The 19,371-nt window shown below is 32.8% G+C and overlaps 3 protein-coding genes and 3 long non-coding RNA genes across 6 annotated transcripts; 2 read left to right on the forward strand and 4 right to left on the reverse strand.

Annotated features, from left to right (window-relative positions):
* Positions 1-629: 629 nt before the first annotated feature.
* LOC141702062 (uncharacterized) lies at positions 630-915 on the forward strand. The gene is made up of 2 exons (XR_012566994.1): positions 630-685; positions 779-915. It is a non-coding gene; the product is annotated as an uncharacterized LOC141702062 (long non-coding RNA).
* A 1,528-nt stretch (positions 916-2,443) lies between these two features.
* On the forward strand, positions 2,444-3,413 carry LOC141702069 (uncharacterized). Its single transcript, XM_074505768.1, has 5 exons — positions 2,444-2,507; positions 2,575-2,656; positions 2,735-2,843; positions 2,933-3,087; positions 3,174-3,413. The coding sequence occupies exons 1-5, from the start codon at positions 2,471-2,473 to the stop codon at positions 3,295-3,297; spliced, it is 507 nt and encodes a 168-aa protein (XP_074361869.1). The 5' UTR covers positions 2,444-2,470; the 3' UTR covers positions 3,298-3,413.
* Positions 3,414-7,422: 4,009 nt separating this feature from the next.
* Positions 7,423-8,078, reverse strand: LOC141702061 (B3 domain-containing protein REM20-like). Its single transcript, XM_074505765.1, has 3 exons — positions 7,959-8,078; positions 7,770-7,855; positions 7,423-7,691 (listed from the first exon to the last, which is right to left on the reverse strand). Exons 1-3 carry the CDS (start codon positions 8,002-8,004, stop codon positions 7,467-7,469), a joined length of 357 nt encoding a protein of 118 aa, XP_074361866.1. The 5' UTR covers positions 8,005-8,078; the 3' UTR covers positions 7,423-7,466.
* Positions 8,079-8,177: 99 nt separating this feature from the next.
* On the reverse strand, positions 8,178-8,957 carry LOC141702068 (uncharacterized). The gene is made up of 3 exons (XR_012566999.1): positions 8,794-8,957; positions 8,656-8,714; positions 8,178-8,579 (listed from the first exon to the last, which is right to left on the reverse strand). It is a non-coding gene; the product is annotated as an uncharacterized LOC141702068 (long non-coding RNA).
* Positions 8,958-9,374: 417 nt separating this feature from the next.
* On the reverse strand, positions 9,375-10,614 carry LOC141702067 (uncharacterized). The gene is made up of 3 exons (XR_012566998.1): positions 10,267-10,614; positions 9,632-9,760; positions 9,375-9,503 (listed from the first exon to the last, which is right to left on the reverse strand). It is a non-coding gene; the product is annotated as an uncharacterized LOC141702067 (long non-coding RNA).
* Positions 10,615-11,245: 631 nt separating this feature from the next.
* On the reverse strand, positions 11,246-14,411 carry LOC141702066 (transmembrane E3 ubiquitin-protein ligase FLY2-like). The gene is made up of 6 exons (XM_074505767.1): positions 14,176-14,411; positions 13,982-14,030; positions 13,349-13,467; positions 11,638-11,753; positions 11,494-11,554; positions 11,246-11,304 (listed from the first exon to the last, which is right to left on the reverse strand). The coding sequence occupies exons 1-6, from the start codon at positions 14,317-14,319 to the stop codon at positions 11,281-11,283; spliced, it is 513 nt and encodes a 170-aa protein (XP_074361868.1). The 5' UTR covers positions 14,320-14,411; the 3' UTR covers positions 11,246-11,280.
* Positions 14,412-19,371: the final 4,960 nt, after the last annotated feature.

Here is a 19,371-nt window from a genome sequence, read left to right on the forward strand (position 1 = left end):
AACTGGTTTGTTTACGTATGTTGGAAATGTGATCTTGATTTGGTCTTGGAAGATAAAAGATATACATGTCCTAATGTTGCATGCATGAGATATTACCCATACCCTGAGAAAAGGTATCTGCTGAGTATACTCTGAAGCAATTGACTTTTCATTTTATTTGAAACTTAAAATTTACTGAACTAATCGTGAACATTTAATATTAAATCAGGTTTAGAATTTGTGGGTTATTCTCCGATTCAACTGGAGTACTTCCTGTTGTACTCAAAGATGCTGAGTTGAAGAAGTTGACCGGCAAAACTGTCTTCAAAGTAATGTTGGATGAAGCAGAAGTACGTTCAATTTCCAGCTATTTGTTATTTGCATGAGCATTTCTTATTTTTAACATTGGAATCCACTGTGTTTATTATTTGGGAGTTCCACAATTTTTATAATTTTTTTAATTAAATGACGAACATGTTTTGCTTTACCTTTTAAGGATGATTGTTCTATATCAAAGTTACCTCCATGTATAAAACTGCTTGAGGGAAAAGACTACACTGTCACGTTATGTATTAAGGAAGAAAATCTGAAAGGTGCTAGCAAACTGTATGAGGCATGTTCTATTTTTGAAGGTTTTGAAATGGTTGATTAGAACAATAATAATGTTGATCCAAAGGCTTATACTGAAGAGAATGTGAATTCAAGTGTAAGAAACTTTACAGAATATGACCATATATTGTGCCCAACTAATGTTAAATTGCAGGAATCTTTATTTAAAATAACATAGATTGTTTTTCAGGAAATGGATTGTTTTGTGGTGGAACATGTTCCTAAGAATCAGAAGAAAAATGTACATGAACCGGGAAAGAAATCTAAAGCGCGCAAGAAGCCTCATACATTATCTCTTATTGATGATGAAAATGTTCCTTTGACAAAGTATAGGAGCATTAAGCTGGAGAAGGTATATACTATGGTACAAAAATTCTTTTTCATAAATGAAGACAAATTTTTTTGTATTCTGAATTAGGCTCATGTGTTTAATTTTGCAGTGATGATGTTGTTGCGTTTTGGTGAAATCGATGTTATGGAGATATATTTTTATATTTTTGTTAAAATCATTCTCGATGAAGGACGCTTTTGAAATATTGAAGGCCATATTTTGTAATATGTAATATGTTTATTTTCGGTACTATGAGAAATTTTTATTTTGCTATTTTGCTATCTCCGAAAACTTTGATTTAATCATCGTGTCGAAATTGTTGTGTTTTTTAAATCTTTATTGCAGTTTCATAGTTAATTCATAGAAAGTAAAGTTTATTATATTTATGATCGTTGAAATCGCTTTATTAAAATATTTCCTGTAATTCTATAGAGTATATCGTACTTTACAGGTTTTAGTTTTTTAATAAAAATGTTAAATGGAATCAAGTGTATTATAAAAAGACACTGCATGAACATTAACTTTTTCCAACAACCAGTTGTTCAATTCTTAAATATGAAATACTTATGTTCCATTCTACTATAAATGTCAAAGTAGTACTAGCCTATCCATACTCATTAGCTGTAATACATATTTTGCGCCAACAATGTCTACTATATTTCATGATTTGAGAATTGTTTCTCCTGGAAGTTACAAATGGAAAATTAAAGTCCGAGTTATAAGATTTTGGCGTGGAGTATCTTTGAAAGGAGAAATTTTTAAAGGCTTCAACTTGCTGTTACTTGATGATAAGGTTTGTTATTTATCGAGCATGTAGTCATCTATCAATTACATGTAATGGATATTGTGAATCATACGTAATCAACTTTTGTTATGCAGAATTATAGGATGCATGCTTTTGTTCTCGGAAGTATTTCTGATGAAAAACTGGAAGAAATTGTCATAGGAAGAATTTATATCATATCTAACTTCACTGTCAAAGAATATAGACCTGCTGATAAGTTTAGATGCATCCGTGCGGATAAACAAATCATTTTTACTGCTTATACCAAAATTGAAGAAATTGCTGAGAATCAGACTTTAATATAGGAGAACGTATTTGATTCTTTGATCTTGGCGATTTAGGACAGGTGGCAAAGCAAAATGTTTATCTTACAGGTACAATCTATTACACAAATTCTATTGCAGCCTATTTTCCATGTATGACGATTCAACTGATTTTATTGTAAATTGTATTCATCAGACATTGTTGGATTGGTTAAAAATGATCTCCCTTTGAAACACCTTATTAACTGCAATGGAGAAGCCCAGGTTCAACAAAAGTTTCGATTAACCGATGGAAGGTTGAAAACATGTTGATTAATAAACTTTCAAATGAAAACTGAAATTAGGTAATAAATGGTATTGTATGAACACTAAAAAATGGTTGATAAATATTTGATTTATTATGTAGATCCACTATTGATGTTATATTTTGGGACAAGTTTGCTGAGGAGTTAGATGAGAACTTACAGGATGATCTTACAGGATGATCTAGAGGAACCTATAATCATGATAATTGCTAGCGCAAAGATATATCTTTATGAAGGTACATGTGAACATAGCATATATTTTAATCCTTGACTTTTGATTAACAAACATTCGATCTATTTTAGAAAAAGTCCAGGTTGGACATGTATGGTCTACAAAGTTTTTCCTCAATTATCATCACCACAGTGTTGCTCAACTTCGTCAAAGGTACTTCAATAGTACTTGCATTAGTTTCATCTTAATTTTTTATGTTCAAAACATATGATTAATAGAAATGATCATCAGGTACAATAGTGGTGATTTTTCTGAAGAAGATTTTTCAAGTGTTAAGGTAGAGAAAGTCCGACAATTTAACTTGGAAGAAATATTGAATCTTGGTCCTGAATTTACAAAGGCAAGATTCATACTATAGAAAGTTGCAGAATTATGTTGATATATGATGCTCAGTAACTGATGTGTTATAAAATATGACAACATTTGTAGAAAGAGGTTATCTGTAATGTCAAAATCTGGAAAGTAGCAACAGGAATGGGATGGTTCTTTCGTACGTGTACATCATACTACCGTGAAAATGAAAATGTGGATGAGTTGTTCAAATGTGTTATGTGTAACTCTGACATTCCACATCCCCTGAAAAAGTAACTTCAATAATTATTAATTTTAATTATATTTTAAACATTTTATTTGCACCCTAGACTCTTTCTAATTGAAGTTGTTAATGCAGATTCAGGATATATGCGGAGACATTGGATTCCACTGGTGAAATTGGCATAATACTGGAAGATCGGGAAGTTCGTTCATTGATAGGAAAAACTGTTTATGACTTTATTGATGAGGTGTCATTCTAATTTAAAAGTAGACCTTTTATTCCTTTAAATTTAATCATGTATTAAATCCGATTGAATGCCAAATACTTGATAATATAGGAATGTAATGAGAAGATATTTCCGGAGATGTTAAAACAAATTGCAGTCAAGGAATATAGTGTGAAGCTATTGATTAAACAGGCTAACATTGAAAAATCATGCAAGTCTTACCTAGCTACAGATATTTATGAAATGACCCTATTATGTGAATCTGAAGAGATCAATCTTAGTTGTGAAATTGACAAATATCAAGACTCTCCACTTGAGGTAATTTTTAACATGTATCTGTTTGATTTAATTTTATTTCTTATTGTTACAAAGATTATAATTATCCTTATTGTAGCCATCTACATGAAAGTATCATTTGGATAGTTTGTCGCAACTCAAGTTCAAGACCCCCGAAACGTCAACAAAGAGCAAAAGGACTTCGGAAAAAATTTCAAAGACTAAGAAGTATATTAATTAATTTTCTTTTTTTATGCTATGTATTTGGGATGGTGAATGAACATCCAGAGTTCAAATTATTATTACCTTAAATTGTAGAATCTTCTACGTAGGTGTGTTCTACATTGGACTGCTAATTTATATGCTTCATGTTGGACTTATGTTATTAATGTATTTTGATATATTTTTTATATAAAAAAATATGAATGAACTAGGTAATTCAATGATGTTGAAAAGTGTGATAGTCCAATATATTGGAAAAAAAATTGTTGCGATGGAAGAATATTAAGCTATGGAAAATATAATATCAGCCCAGAAATTGAATTTTTTGAACAGTTGAACTTTGCAGTGTAGTTTTCACAATTCGTCAATGAGAGAGTTATGTTTTCTTCAATTTCTTGGCATGACCTAATGCTAAATGATATTTGTAATTCTTCAAATGTTATAGGTTGTAAAAATTTAAAAACTCACATTGTTACACATATAAGTAGAATATTAAATAAGAATTTTCTGTTCTCTGGATGACGAAAATGTATTGTTTAGAATGTTACACCATTTCCAATTATAATTGACCCTTTCTACAATACATGATTAAAATAATTATAAATCTTGAAGAATTTTTAAAATAATTATAAATTATTTATTAGTTTAACTGTCATCTAGAGTTTGGCGCAATTTAAAGTTGTAACTCCATCAACAGATCTAAAGTACCAAATTAATGTAAAATTACAATTGCTTTTCTACTTCCTCGAAGGAAATAATAAAGTAATAATTTTTTGTATCAATTTTACAATATTTCTATATTATATTATAGTATGTTATGAACACATATTGATAAGACGTTGACTTGCGAGATAAATTATGGCTTCTTACAATATTTTTTTGGACAGTCATAATCTTTAGAAAAAATGGTAGAAGTAAAATTTTGTCTTTAAATAAAGACAGTACTTACTACAAATTAAAGTTGAAAATTTATAACTTTAGGGACGAGAAAATCTCTAATTATGAGAATAGTTGCAACGACGAAAAAGTGATTAGCATCGTTTACTGGAAAAAATAAATAAATAAAGTGTAAAGTATCAGTATTTATTTAGAACTGTTTTCTCTAAATAATGTTGTTAAAATAATCACATTAATATATAATTTCCAATAAAGGATAATCAGATTAACCTTGTAATAATTAGGAGTCTAGGTATACCGGATATATGAAGAATTGGCCAAATTCTATCCCAGTATTGAATTTTTGTGACACCGCTAATAAATATTAAATTATTAAAAAAATTATACCGGATATAGCTCGAAGTCTTGACATTGAGCGTATTGTATATATATGTATATAGTATTGTCGATAGTAATGTTGCTTTACTTATATTTTCTCAGTCATTCTAATTAGGGAAAATGAAGTGGTAGAAAATATGTAGTATATTGTGGGTAAAATATTTATAATAAAGCAAACCATTTTTTAAGTAATTTTGTTGAAAAAGAAAAGATAATAAACTTCCAAAGAGTTTGAATACATAAAAAATTTAAAAAAAAATATAAAGTTAAATTTAGTGCAATAATTTGAACTGCACCAGTAGTTGTCGAAATATGCATCAACTAATTAGTTCCGGAAAACTGTAATATCATTATACAAGTAAAGAACTTAAAGAAATTTCAAATATCTGCAGTAGTTAAGCATATAAAATACATAGTAGTAGGTAAGACCTGCGGCAAAACTATGATTACTTTATGGAAAAAGCTATGTCATTCTCATATTAAGAACTACATCACACACGTTAGCCTCAGAAGAGAAGCAAACGTCAAGTTGATTGTTGAATAAAGTTGGAAGAAGAATACTTTTAACAAATCTTCAAAATATCATTTCTTCTTACCAGCAATAACATTACTATTTACCAGCCGTTTTATGATAGACAGTTATACATCAACTCAAAACTTGACAGTAGAAGTTAACTTTGACATTAAATAATGTAAAGTGGTTGATGCATGTATGGTTCTTCAGTTGACTTCATTTATTGTACAATATTAATTTTAATATGCCTATATAAGCTCAACTTTCAATACTTCTAACTGATTGTTATTTGTAAAAGTAAACTACTTAATTGTACAAAATGGCAACCCATGTTATAGGGGATCTAAGGCCAAAGCGAACATCCAATTGGAGAATCAGAGTACGAGTTTCAAGTAAGTGGTGTGATAGAAATTTTTCCACCGGACATCGCAATGCATTAAACCTGATCCTGGTGGATGAAGAAGTAAGTTCAATTATTTAAAAAAATTATAAATCTTTACTTTGATAATTTTCCATATTGTTCATTTTAATGCATCTACATTCGTTTTTTTTAGCAGCATAATCGAATTCGTGCATTCGTTGGTGAGACAGTGTTGCATTATTTTGATAAAAAATTCATTGAAGGTCATGCGTATGAGATTAGAAATTTTGTTGTCAAATATTATGAACCAACAGAGGCAGCAAGATGTTTCAAGGATGACAAGTTTATACTACTGTCTAACTTAACAAAAGCTACAGCGTTGCACAATGTACATGCAAATATTCCAACTAATGTCTGGTAATTTACGGAACTCGCGGCGATTAGTGAATTCCAGGAAAATGTTCTTCATTGCATTGGTATAACTATTACACGTATCTCTTTAAATAATTTTTTAAGATTAAAAATTTAATTTAGTTAATTAAGAATGTTACGTAAATAATTTGTAGATGTTGTTGGAATTGTTTACTCGGTTGAACCCGTAGAGAAAATAGCAATTCCAGGAAAAACTAATGTTTCGCGAATAAACTTCTGTATAACTGATTCAATGTAAGCATAATTTGCTCTACTATTTCTCATTTATCCTCCTAACATTGACACATATGCTTATATTTCATTATAGAACTGGATTATGCTTCTTGGCAGCACAAAAGTAAATGTTACATTCAAGGGTAAATTGGCTCCATTACTTGATGTTGCACTAATTGAAGCAATAGAACAACCCGTTGTACTTGCAATGACTAGCTGCAAAATTATGTTTGCCAAACAATTGAACGAAATATTTATGTGCAACACTCAAGCTACAAGGATTAACACAAATCCAAATACAGAAATTGCAGCTACACTAAGGAGAATGTATTTTACTTTCTTAAGATAGTAATTCTTTAGTTCTTCAATAAGCAGTATTGCAATATTAAACAAGTACTGTTTGTTTTGTACAAGATTTTGGGAATTGCATGGAGGATGAGCAATCAAATAATGTTGGAGATGCCAATATTTGTTGGCAGGCTACTCCTGTATTTTGTTGGCATGTAATGAAGAAATAGGTATAATTATGTAATACTTATCCCATAAGTGGAACATTTTGTTTAATCGCTCTACTATCATGGTTTACAAATGATGTAATGAGAAATTTATCAAAATCATGCTTTGTGAAACATGTTTAATCAGTCTACTAATATGTTTTTATGAATTTATAGTTACTTAGACCAATATTATTTTATCAAAGTTGAGAATTTGATTACCACAAACATAAAACTGTAAGTAGAATGATAACTTCAAACAGGTGACTTAAAATAATAATCAACATCCGTTACAATTTCAAATTCTTAGAAATATATCAATTTTACTGGAAAATATGAAGAAATCGAAAGATGTCTCTTCGTTGCATTCAGATAGAAACTAGACATGTAATCAAATGCATGCTTTGAAATTACTCTAAACAAATACTACGAAGGTGAAATTGCCAATATACTGAAAGGTTAGAATCTGACCAACAGTGAGATTGTTATCCCTTGTGAATTTATCCCAGCCCTTTGCAAACCTGCAACATTTCTTCATTTTCCGAACATCAACATTCCAAAGTGTTTCACCTACGGATAAGAAAACTGTAGTACGTCTACCCCATTTTGCATAAAAAGTTCTCATCCACCTTGGAATATACTGCATAAATGGAAAAATTCGATTTGAGTAAATAGATAAGATTTGGTATTTAAAAATTTTATATGATATAAAGTATACCACTCCATGACCACGCTGATCAACAAGAGAAAGTAACAATCGAACTCTGAAAGTATTGTCTTGATCAGGAACTAAGGCATCATGGTCTGAAATTTAAGATTGTTAGGTAATTGTTAAAATAATTTGAAGAAGACAGAGTATCATTTTATTGAGAAACTGCAGAACTGATGGTACAACTTTTATACTAACCTTCTTCTACATCATCATCTCCTTCCGCTTGAATCATCATTTCCATTTCATTATTTTCTGAAGAACAGATGCACTATGTAAAATTAAATGAATCAGGAAACATAGATTATGCTATATGTTCCAAAGTAAAAGTATATACCTTGAAGAATATTTTCATCATCTGATATGATAATAACAACATCATTTACAGGAGGATACATGAAATCCTCAAAGCGGAAATATTTTTCTATATCGCGGAAGTGGTTCATGCACTGGTAATCAAATACTGTGATGGCAAATGTAGAGTTTCCCAAGTACTTAAAGAAAATTACAAAGTTCTCATCGATATCATACTTCCCAAAGAATCGACGAAGCCCATAAATTTTACAGGTTCTAGGACAGTACTTGAATTTTGAACGATATCCACCTCCAAGTTCAATGTTTATAACATCACTAATGGTATCACCGTGAACATCTGAGAACATTTTCGGAAGTTCCTGAATGAGTAAAAAATGCAATTAACATATAATCATTCATATATCTCATTGGTAAATGTACAAGGTATTACCAATTCAGCTTCTTCAAGGACATAATGGCTGATAAATTTGAAAAAATTTGATCTTGAGTTCTGTAAAGACACATCTGTTGTATACGAAATTTCAGAACTCAAATATTTTGGTAATTGGAAGAAAGTTAAATGCAATTAAGGTCAATATACCTAAACTTGATCCTGTTGCACCTAAAGTTGCTTTATCAATAAAATGGTAGAGGAAGTTCCTACATAATAAATTACAAAAAATCATAATACCTCAGTGTACAACACATGCAGACATTTTTTTGCAATAATTTTACTTACAAGTTTGCCTTGCTCGAAGTGTGATGGATAATTGAGACATATGAAGTTTATTTCCCTATCTTGACTTTCCATCTGCAAAGAACAAATTGGAACAATAAGTCTGTGCCTGAAACCCTAGATATGTTATAAGTTGAAACAATTGTGCTACAAGCATTGTAACTATAATATGAGAAAAGGAATCGAGAAAAAGGAACACAAATTCGATTAAGACACAATAATTTAAGATCTGTGTATAAGAAGATTGGAGTATGAAGGTTGAATGAGAGTAATAAACCGTGAGTTTAGATTATATCTCAGTTGAAATTTTGAGTAATTAATTAGGTGGTTGAGGAATTAAAAAATGCAAAATAAGTAACATCTTTAATTTACATAAATGAATTAGTTGGGGTTACAAAACCGAGTTAATTAACAACATTAAGGTAATGAATTTAAAGTTAAAAATATAATATATAATTTAATGTCAAATAAACAATTCGAAACAAAATAAAGGTTCAAAGAATATATTTACTCCTGGATAGTATTAATGTTATAAACGCCGCAGCAATGCGGGCAAAAATCCTAATGTTCTATATTTTGGCCTTCCAAAAAAAATTTCTGTTCCCCTATAACTACACTGGTGGAAGTCGCCGCCTGCAGGTTGGGCAATCCATCTTTATATCCATCCACTTAAGTAAGCAATGTGAATGGAAGACATGTTCACATGGCGTTACCTGCACATATAGGTTCGGACAACGTTAGTTACACAGGGAGTGCCTAGCTACCTTTTAGCCTTAAACATTTTTAATTCGCTAAATTTTACATAGCCTTAAACTTCAAGCCGAAAGCTGTCCAAAAGTACCATGCAAAAATCTGGATGTTGAGTGAAATCAATGGGCGTCATGCAAATGACACAGTCACTGGCATGATTTACATCCTGATCCGGCCGTTTATGGTAATTATATTTTAGTGGAAACATCTGCATGAGGATCTATGAAAGAAAAAGATCAAAGTTAGGATATGATTTTCATAATTTGATGAAAAAAATTACGAAGCCATGGTTTACAGAAGACAAAAGTTGCAAGCAACAATGAAAAAGAGCATTATACAGACAGGACTCATGAATAAATTGACACAATACTACACTCTAAAAAACATATCACCATTCCCTGCCTAAATGTTAAACAACATATTATAATTTACATCAAGGTTTTTTGAAAAACACAAGCGATTTAGAGTGATGTCTTATCACATCGATATGAGAAATCCTAAGTATGAAATTGATTGTGGTTCCTCATTTATTTAAGAATCCTTAAGCATTATAGTTATTGCAGCTCCTCAGAATATTGGTTGGCACTCTCTTCACAACAATATACAGGGATTAGGCATTCTCTACCTTGATTTTATATAAAAATAACAGGGAAGAGTTACATAAACTAATTAACAAAATAGAGAAGGGTTGCACGAACTAATATATGGTGAAAAGTTACATCAAACCTGCCAAAAAATGAAGAATCGACATCCAAGATAGTGCTGCAGAAGAAGAATGTTTGCTTGCAACCCAGCAAAACCCACCAAATAGATGCACCAACTCCTGTCAGGCTTAATGTGCATGAAGTTGCGGGGACATCCAAAGATATATAAAGGAATTGCAAGCCGAGTTACACTCATTCCAATAATGTAACTAGGCTGTAGTGGCTTTCTTGGGTCACGAAAAACATTTGTGGCGATCTGAGGTATCCAGTAGGAGTGCACAACCAGAGTAATAACTGGAAGGAATTTAGGGAACTCATACGTGCACAGAATAACTCCCAAAAGGATACCACCTGCAAAACGTAAACCATAAAGATGTGTGAGTGTGAAGTAGCACTACTTCCCTACTAAGAATAAATATCCATAACTTTTATTCCACAAAAAAGTTATACTCCATCAAATGTTTTTATCAGAAATCTTATTTTACAAGTACACAAATGCTTTTCTTTCAAATGCAGAAGAAGAGTATAGCTTAGGATTGCAACTGTTCTGGAGCAGAACTGGCAACCGTATATATCCTCTCAAAAGAATCATGATTATGTTTTCTGGTATAATAATATCTTCTGTTACTAGAATGAACCTTACATATACTGCCAAACACTACAACAGCACAACGTTGCACAAGCTCATTCAATAAAATGATCATAATCTTAGCATTGCATGTACGAATATCACAACACGTAATCCAAGTAACAGAGATACATGTTAGATTGGTGAAGCAATTCAAAATTTAAAATTGAAAAAGGTATCTTCCTATGCAGAGTGGCCCGAGATTCAGGTATAAGTGCATTCATAGTGATAAATGTTCAATGTGAATCTCAAGTTATGAATTTCAAAACTCCAGTCAAACACATGCATTAAAGTTAGTTTTTAGAGAAATTTAACAATTATTAGATGACTAGTTTAACTAAAAGAAAGGTTAACAATGAGTAACTGAAGTCCCGTAGTTGCTAAATCTCATTGATATAGTCCCAAGTTCTACAGCTTATCACGGTCCTGCTGCTGCATATGATATGCCAGTGTGCCACAAGTAACAGGGTAAATTACGTGATAAGGAACTATACAATGGCAAATAACATTACTATTAATTTGTGATAACAATTAGTGATGTGAGATACTTTAATCAACAATTTACTATCAAGTATCATATGGCCAAAAACAACATTCAATTCAAATTGTTATGATAATTACCGAGTAATGTGGATTGGAGATATTGTAATCATCTTTGTATCCAGATTCTCCTGCTTTTTCTCTGCAATATAATTATACATATATCAGTACTGAGCATGCTATAAGATTTATAACTGGAGTCACGGGTGCAAATCATATCAGTACGTGTAGGCTACTGCTCGAAGTAGTCGTAAGGGCCATATATAATCCCCTTCTATTTTGATTGTTGCACCCCAGACTTTATGTTCATCTTCAAACACCTTATAGAATATAACCATCCCCTGCTACATCAAGATTAAATCAACAATAGCGTAATGCAAACATCCTAGTTAGGCTAAACATGCAAGATGATAATGTAAACTGAAGTAAACAAGTATGGTGCCTACCCAATAGAAGAAAACTATAAAAAATTAAACAGTTACAGATGAAATCACTAGGCAAAAACTTCAGCCACAGAAATCAAGCTAGGATCTCATTTTTAACCAAATCAATCAGACAGTTGTTACTCCTCAGTCAGTTGGTATCCCCTAATTAAATGAAAAGGTTTTATCACAGAGAGAGGGGAGAACGAATAATAGAATTACTTCCGATTGGTCGTCCATTGATAAGATCATGGACTTGGGCCCATAATATTTTGTACCAAAGCCTTTCAACATGGAAGAGCCATAAAATCATAACAAGAAAAGCTTGACATCTAATCCAGTAAACAAAACACACAAAGTTTGACAAACTGAATCACAAGGTATAGGAGTTGATGCAGGCTTTTACGGAAACTCAACATAAAGAGGCAAACAGCGGAGCAGTAATTAATAGTGATCAGAAAACAAGAAGAAAAAAGGAGAGGCTCTTATATTTCCACTTAACAGGTGAGGCCCAAGTAAGGATCTAAATATTCTAACTTAAAGAACCTAAAGTTTTGTGCAATATATTCAAATCATAGTAGTCCTCGGTTCTGCCTTCCAATCAGCAGAAACCAATCCACTAGGCGATCTAGCCAATTCAAAGCAACGTAGATCTGTTGAAGATTTTCAGAAGTAACAATCCTTGTTGAAAGTGGTAGCTTGGTTTGCAAAGGTCAATAAGTCTGCTCCTCTATTGCAAAACCATCTCTATCTTGTAACACCATGAACCTGGCTTGATCTTGTAAAGAGAAACAGCAGCCTATTAATATACTTCCATACAGGGACCAACAGGGTTTTTTGCAGCAACTAAGAATGACAAATCTGAAAACAACGTTAACTTAGGATTGAAAGTGGAAAAATGAATCTACAGACCACAAGCCGGGTTTGTTTAAATTGCAACAGTAACTAGTCTTCTTTTAGCCACCAATACAAGATACCAAGTTTTGAACTGGAACAGAGGAAGTGGAATGCAAGCTCTTTCTCTAGGTGGGCTGCATTCACAACGCAAATATTTGGCAAGCAAAAGGAATATCATAAATTCATAATCATGAGCTTAAAATCAAATTTCAGATTTTTTCACCCCCTTCATTCAGTTTAAAAAAGGTTCCAAAATTCAGCACGGTTCGCGCTGAAATTAGTTCAAAGAAAGAATAAAGACGTCATACACAACTCCAAAATACCCCTTATAGGATACTACTGAAACTTAAATTGGACTAATTTCCTAGTTAATTCAGCCGTAGTTGTTTATGTTCAAAGCCCCCACGCGGGGTAAAACACGTGGATGCATAATAAATTTAAATTCATGCACAAACTTTTGGACTTCTATTATCGCAACAATTCCTTTTCAGAACGTCACTGATGACGTTGTCAGGGTTCCGTTTACTTTCACATTGGATTTCGCATGACATTATTGCATCAGACAACATGCATCCATTTTAAGAATCATAAAGATTCAGACGAATCAAACATATTACCTTAACATGATATACCCCTTTACTTGTTGTTGGGGTACTGATCAATTCGAGGACAGAGTCACTGCTGGACTTTCTTATTATAGGATTGCTTTCTGTGGGATTCATTAAGCGCCAAGATCCTGCATATAAGATGCCATTAAAAACAACTATACATTGAGATCTAAAACCAAAGTTTCCAAAAGAGTTAATATGAACATACGGTAACTCGAGACCTTGTGTGATGACGTGCAATTACTGTGTGCAGACATGCATACAACGTATAGACTATAGTAGTATAGCACTTAATACAACACAGAAAGAACTGAAATGCTAAAGACTTGGGGAACATCCTCAAATTTGTGCACTCCAATTCTCTGCTTAACGCCTAATTGACCTAACAAAAAACCACCATTTTTTTTTGTTATTAAGTCCTACAATCTCCACTATTACCACAGTCCTCCACAAATGCAATACAACTACAAAGAAATTATTCAAAAATAAGCACTCAAACACACAAAATTGACAAAAAATATCATGAAGTAGCTGTAATAAACCTTCAACTGAACATTCATTTTAAACAGCAGCTGATCAATATATAGTCAGAAAACGATAACTACATAATCCAAAAAAAAACAAGTGCAAAAACCAGCCAACCTGCATACTTTCCGGTAATGTTCCAATCAAAAGGTGATGTTGGTTGCCACTGCAAAAAAACATCAAGCCAATAATTACTAAACCACAACATACCGGCCCTAATCAAGCCTCATCAAATAAAACTTAAATTGTCAAGCAACATCAAAGATCATCAAAAACACAATCTTTACTAACAAATTAAAACATAAACTAACCTGATCGTCGGTTGAATGAGTAGTATTTCTTATTGATTGCACCGCAGTGGCAAGAGGGGCAAAGAGAACTAAAACAACAGATAAACTTAGGAAAACTCTAATCAAGACAGTTGTGAAATGTAAATTTGTGATCACAGAGTCCATTTTGTAAAGTGAATTGAAATGAAATGTGGTTCTTATCAGGTGTGTGCTAGATTGTAGTAGCAGTAGATAAAGAGTAAGAAATGTTTCAACAACATAACCCCTTTACTAGCTAGTGTAACATTATAAGCATGCAGTTTCTTGACACGTATAGACATAGCTAAAAAAGCTTACGCATACAGAGGTGCATGTCTATCTTTTAAGAAATAGTGGTAGTTGTTCTACCGTTTATGGAGTTACCGACTTAAAATTTGTGTGTTCTTTGTTGGAGAATGTTTTGTTTAGATTTTATACTTTATGAAAGGGAAAAAATCAAAAAAATAAGCCACCCCACCAAAGTAAAATTTTTTAAATCTTAATTTTTTAAATCTTAATGTGTACATAAAAGGTTTGGTTATTTTTGCTCCTACATATATATTAATAATTTTCTTTAACTTGTTTCATTTTTATTTTATTCAAAATTATAGTTTTGAAAATATTGTTAAATAAATTTGTAATCATTTACAAATCAAATATTATATAATATTGATATGTAAATTATATAGCCTTTCTTTTATATTTTCACATATTTTTTGAATATTAGATTAGAGGTTTAAAATAATGTAACTGAAAAAATTGAACTTTTTTATTAATTTGATTTTTTTCCCTTCATAAATAAATTCTAAATTGTTTATCTTTTTAAAGTATCTCTAAAATTTAATCAAAGTTATAATAAGTTAGTATAAATATATTTAAAATACTCTCTCTATTTATAAATGTTTGAAAATAGTTATAGATAGAGGGAGAACGAGAAAGATAGGGGGAAGGACAGAGAGGCGGTGAGAGGGAGAGAAGTTAAAAAAATGGAATGAGAAGATGAAAATGATATTTTTGCAATTTAATTGTTTGTGTGTTTAAAAAGATAGTAAATTTGCAAGATTTTAAGTAAGGTAGTAAAGTTGCAAATAAATATCCAAAAGTTGGTATATTTGTCAAATTTTTTATATTTTAAAATCTAAAAACACTTTGATGGAACACAATAATACAACATACAAACGGTAACATTTGATATTGACTCACCTTACTTAATTGCAATAGTATTAGATTGGCTGCAGACACATTATATTGTTGAGTATCCAACAACGAAAGCAAAATTCAAAGCGAATAAACAAGAACAAGAAAATAAACGACAATAACACAAGACAAAGATTTACGTGGTTCACAAATTCATAGTTCACAAGCCGCACTAATTATGTATTGATCTCTCACAATTTGTTGTGTTATGATTTTACAATAACATGAGTATTTATAAGAGAAGAAATTAGTTCTAAATCAAAATTATAGTCCAAATCTGAAAAGTAGACTAATCCATAAACTAATCTGAATAGTTTATTTTCATGGGTTTAATTAATAGTCTCCACAAACCCAACAATCTCCCACTTGGAGTCTGGCCAATCTTCACTTCACTCTTGTAAGTCTAGTAAAATTAATTATTCAATCAATAACTCTAACTAGTGCAGCGCCTTCTCATCAATCAATTCTGAAGGTCAGTTAAAGTTACGCAAAGCTTCAACTTTCATTCATAACCACCTTAGTCAACATATCTGCAGGATTCTTTGAACAAAGAATTTTCATCAAGAAAAATGTATCATTGCTTATCAACTCTCTTGTAAAGTGATATTTCAGTTGAATATGCCTCGTCCTAGCATGAAACGCGGGATTCTTCGCAAGATGAATAGCACTCTGACTATCGCTATACAAAGCACTGTCCGCCTGTTTCTTGCCCAACTCCTCAAGAAAATTCTTCAACCAAATCATCTCCTTGCTAGCTTCAGAGATATCCATATATTCTGCTTATGTGGTTGAAAGAGCAACACTCTTTTGAAGTCGAGACATCCAACTAACTGCGGTGTAACCCAAAATGAACATATAACCCCTTGTACTTTTTCTTGTATCCAAACATCCACCCAAATCTGCATCAGAGAACCCTTCCAAGATAACATCTTTATTACTGAAACATAGTACAACCTTGGATGTGCCTTTCAAGTAGCGTAACAACCACTTGACTGCTTCCCAATGCTCTCTTCCTGGATTAGACATAAATCAGCTAACAAATCCCACTGAATGAGCAATGTTTAGCCTTGTACACGTCCTAGCATACATTAAACTGCCAATTGCAGATGCATAAGGAACTTTAGCCATATATTTCTTGCCTTCATCCGTTTTAGGTGATTGCTTCTTTGTGAGATTAAAGTGACTCGCCAATGGTGTACTTCTGGTCTTCGCATCCTGGACACTGAATTTCTGCAATAGTTTCTCAACATACTTTTCTTGAGATAATTTTAAAGTACCTTCAGCTCTATCCCTTATAATACTCATACCAAGTATCTATTTTGCTGCACCCATATCATTTATCTCAAACTCCTCAGACATCTATCTCTTTAATGTGTTGATTTCCTTCATGTTTGATCATGCTATCAACATGTCATCAACATAAAACAATAATATGATATAAGATAAATTAAACTGTTTAAAGTAACAACAATGATCCATAGCTGTATCCATTCTTCATCATAAAGCTGTCAAACTTCAAGTATCATTGTCTTGGTGCTTGCTTTAAACCATACAAGCTTTCTATAAGCTTGCAGATAAGGTTTTCTTTCCCAGCTACCTGAAATCCCTCTAGCTGAACCATGTAGATATCTTCCTCAAAATTACCATGTAAGAATGCAGTCTTAACATCTAGTTGCTCTAGATGTAACTCCTATGCAGCCATAATACTTAGCACAATTCTAACTGTAAACATCTTAACAACGGGAGAAAATATATCGGTATAGTCAATACCCTTTTTTTGTTGATAACCTTTGACTACTAACCTTGCCTTGTATCTCTTACTGCCATCATGTTCTTCTTTGATCCTGAACACCCACTTATTCTATAAAGCCTTTTTTCCTGCTGGTAACTCTGTTAAAGATCAAGTCTCATTCTTCTCAGAGAACTCATCTCCTCATCCAAGGCTGGTTTCTACTGAACTGAATCAATCACCTTGTACTGCCTCTGAATAATACTGAGGCTCCCGTCCTCGAGTCAATAACATATAATATGCTGAAGGAGAATATCTTTGTGGTGGCCTCACACTTCTGCTAGATTAATTACCACAGCATATGGAGTTACTGGAACCCTGTCATCAATATTCTCTGAACTCCCAATTATTTCCTGCAAGATCTGTTTCTGTAATATCTTCAAGCAGTGCTTCCTCTTTCTCAGATTGTTCCTTTGTACACTCGCTGAATCGGACTACAAGCTTATCCTTATACATTGTATTCTCAATATAAGTAACATCTCTACTTCTAACGACCTTCTTAGTCAGTTCATCCTAGAACGGTAACCCATATCATATGGATAACCAATGAAGATACACTTCTTTGCTTTCGGATCAAGCTGTCCATGTAGAATATTTAACACGCACATAAAAAACACAACCAAAAATTCGCAAGTGTGAAAGATTTACCTCTTTTCCTGCCACTCTTCTTAGGAATCTTGAACCCCAAGGACTTGAAAGTCCTCTATTTATGAGATACGTTTTTGGTGCTAACTGCATCTGCCCAAAACATCTTTGGCAACCCTGCATGTAATCTCATACTCTTGGCACTCTCATTCAAGGTCTATTCATGGCTCTGCAACACCATTCTGATGTGGTGTCTATGCAATAGTTGTAATCATTCTAATCCCAAATTTCGCGCAATAACTTTTAAACGCATCACTACTGTATTCACCACCATTATCTGACATCAAACTCTTCACCTTCAAACCGGTCTGATTTTCAACTTCAGTCTTCCATTTCTTGAAAGTAGAAAACGCTTCTGATTTATTCTTCAAAAAATAAACTCATACCTTTCTAGTGGAATCATCAATGAAAATGACATAGTATCGAGATCCGCCCAATGACACATCTGTTGGACCATATACATCTGTATGAACTAACTCTAACTTCTTAGCCTTGGGGGTCCTCCCTGATTTTGCAAAAGTAACATGTTTCTGCTTTCCAAGAACACATGGCTCACAGAATCCAACTTCCACATTCTTCAACTCTGGAATCTTCCCCTTCGAAGTTAACAACTTCATACATTTTTCACTCATATGACCAAGCCTTTGATGCCACAAAGTTGAAGACTCAATCTCATCAGCAACTGCATTTGCTTCATAGCTAAATTGTTCAACAATGTATAAAGTCCCCGTTTTCTCTCCACGAGCAATAACTAGATTCCCCTTTATACCCTCCCACTGTTCGTTTCCGAAAGTAACTCGATACCCTTCGTTATCTAGACTAACCCACAAATAACAACATCTTCTTCAGTCCAGGAATGTACCTTACATCTTTCAACATCCATCTAGTTCCCAAAGAGGTTCTGAGATTAATATCTCCCATGCCCGCAATATCCAAAGTCTCATCATCAGCAAGACGAACTTTACCAAAATTTTCAACTCTGAAATTTAACGTTAAATCCTTGCAAAGGTAGCATGGAATGATGCATCAGAATCCATAACCCATGATTCAACCGAACAATCAACACAACAAATCAAAGTATCGTCATCCACCACTTCTTCAACTACGTTAGCTGAATTATCCTTTTTACTTTTTCCTTTAGGGGCCACGGGAGCCGTGCACTGATTCCTGAAGTGGCCCTTCTTCTGACAATTTCAACGAACAATATCCTTGCGATCTTTGGATTGTCCTCTCTTCTGTGCTTCGTCTGCTACGCCACTTATTCTGCCCCTTTTTGAACTTTCTGCCTCTACTCTCAGCACTCAATAGGAACCTAACGACTCTCCTGAGTTTCTCCTACGAATATATTTCCAATAATTGAATCTCGAACTCCATCAAAAGTCATCTTACCGCTCCCAGATGAATTATTTATAGTAGTGACAAATCCAGACCAACTGTCTGATAAGGAGGATGCCAACAGCAAAGGCCTGTACTTCAAACATCGAAATTTAATATCCATCGATGTTCAATCTATGCTAGGATAGAATTAAATTCATTCACACGATCAGCAACACAATCGCCTTCATTCC

The sequence above is a fragment of the Apium graveolens genome, unplaced genomic scaffold, assembly GCF_009905375.1.
Source record: "Apium graveolens cultivar Ventura unplaced genomic scaffold, ASM990537v1 ctg4599, whole genome shotgun sequence".
NCBI classification, from domain to species: Eukaryota; Viridiplantae; Streptophyta; class Magnoliopsida; order Apiales; family Apiaceae; genus Apium; species Apium graveolens.

Coding starts and splice junctions, on each gene's coding strand:
- LOC141702061 (XM_074505765.1), bottom strand. CDS start 8,004: ATGGAAATGATGATTCAAGCGGAAGGAGATGATGATGTAGAAGAAG. Junction 7,856..7,958: donor AGATGATGATGTAGAAGAAG/GTTAGTATAAAA, acceptor CTTAAATTTCAG/ACCATGATGCCTTAGTTCCT. Junction 7,692..7,769: donor ATCAGCGTGGTCATGGAGTG/GTATACTTTATA, acceptor CCATTTATGCAG/TATATTCCAAGGTGGATGAG.
- LOC141702066 (XM_074505767.1), bottom strand. CDS start 14,319: ATGGACTCTGTGATCACAAATTTACATTTCACAACTGTCTTGATTAGA. Junction 13,468..13,981: donor CATTACCGGAAAGTATGCAG/GTTGGCTGGTTT, acceptor TCTTATATGCAG/GATCTTGGCGCTTAATGAAT. Junction 11,754..13,348: donor AAGGGGTATATCATGTTAAG/GTAATATGTTTG, acceptor TTGATGTAGCAG/GGGATGGTTATATTCTATAA.
- LOC141702069 (XM_074505768.1), top strand. CDS start 2,471: ATGATAATTGCTAGCGCAAAGATATATCTTTATGAAG. Junction 2,508..2,574: donor AAAGATATATCTTTATGAAG/GTACATGTGAAC, acceptor GATCTATTTTAG/AAAAAGTCCAGGTTGGACAT. Junction 3,088..3,173: donor ATTCCACATCCCCTGAAAAA/GTAACTTCAATA, acceptor TTGTTAATGCAG/ATTCAGGATATATGCGGAGA.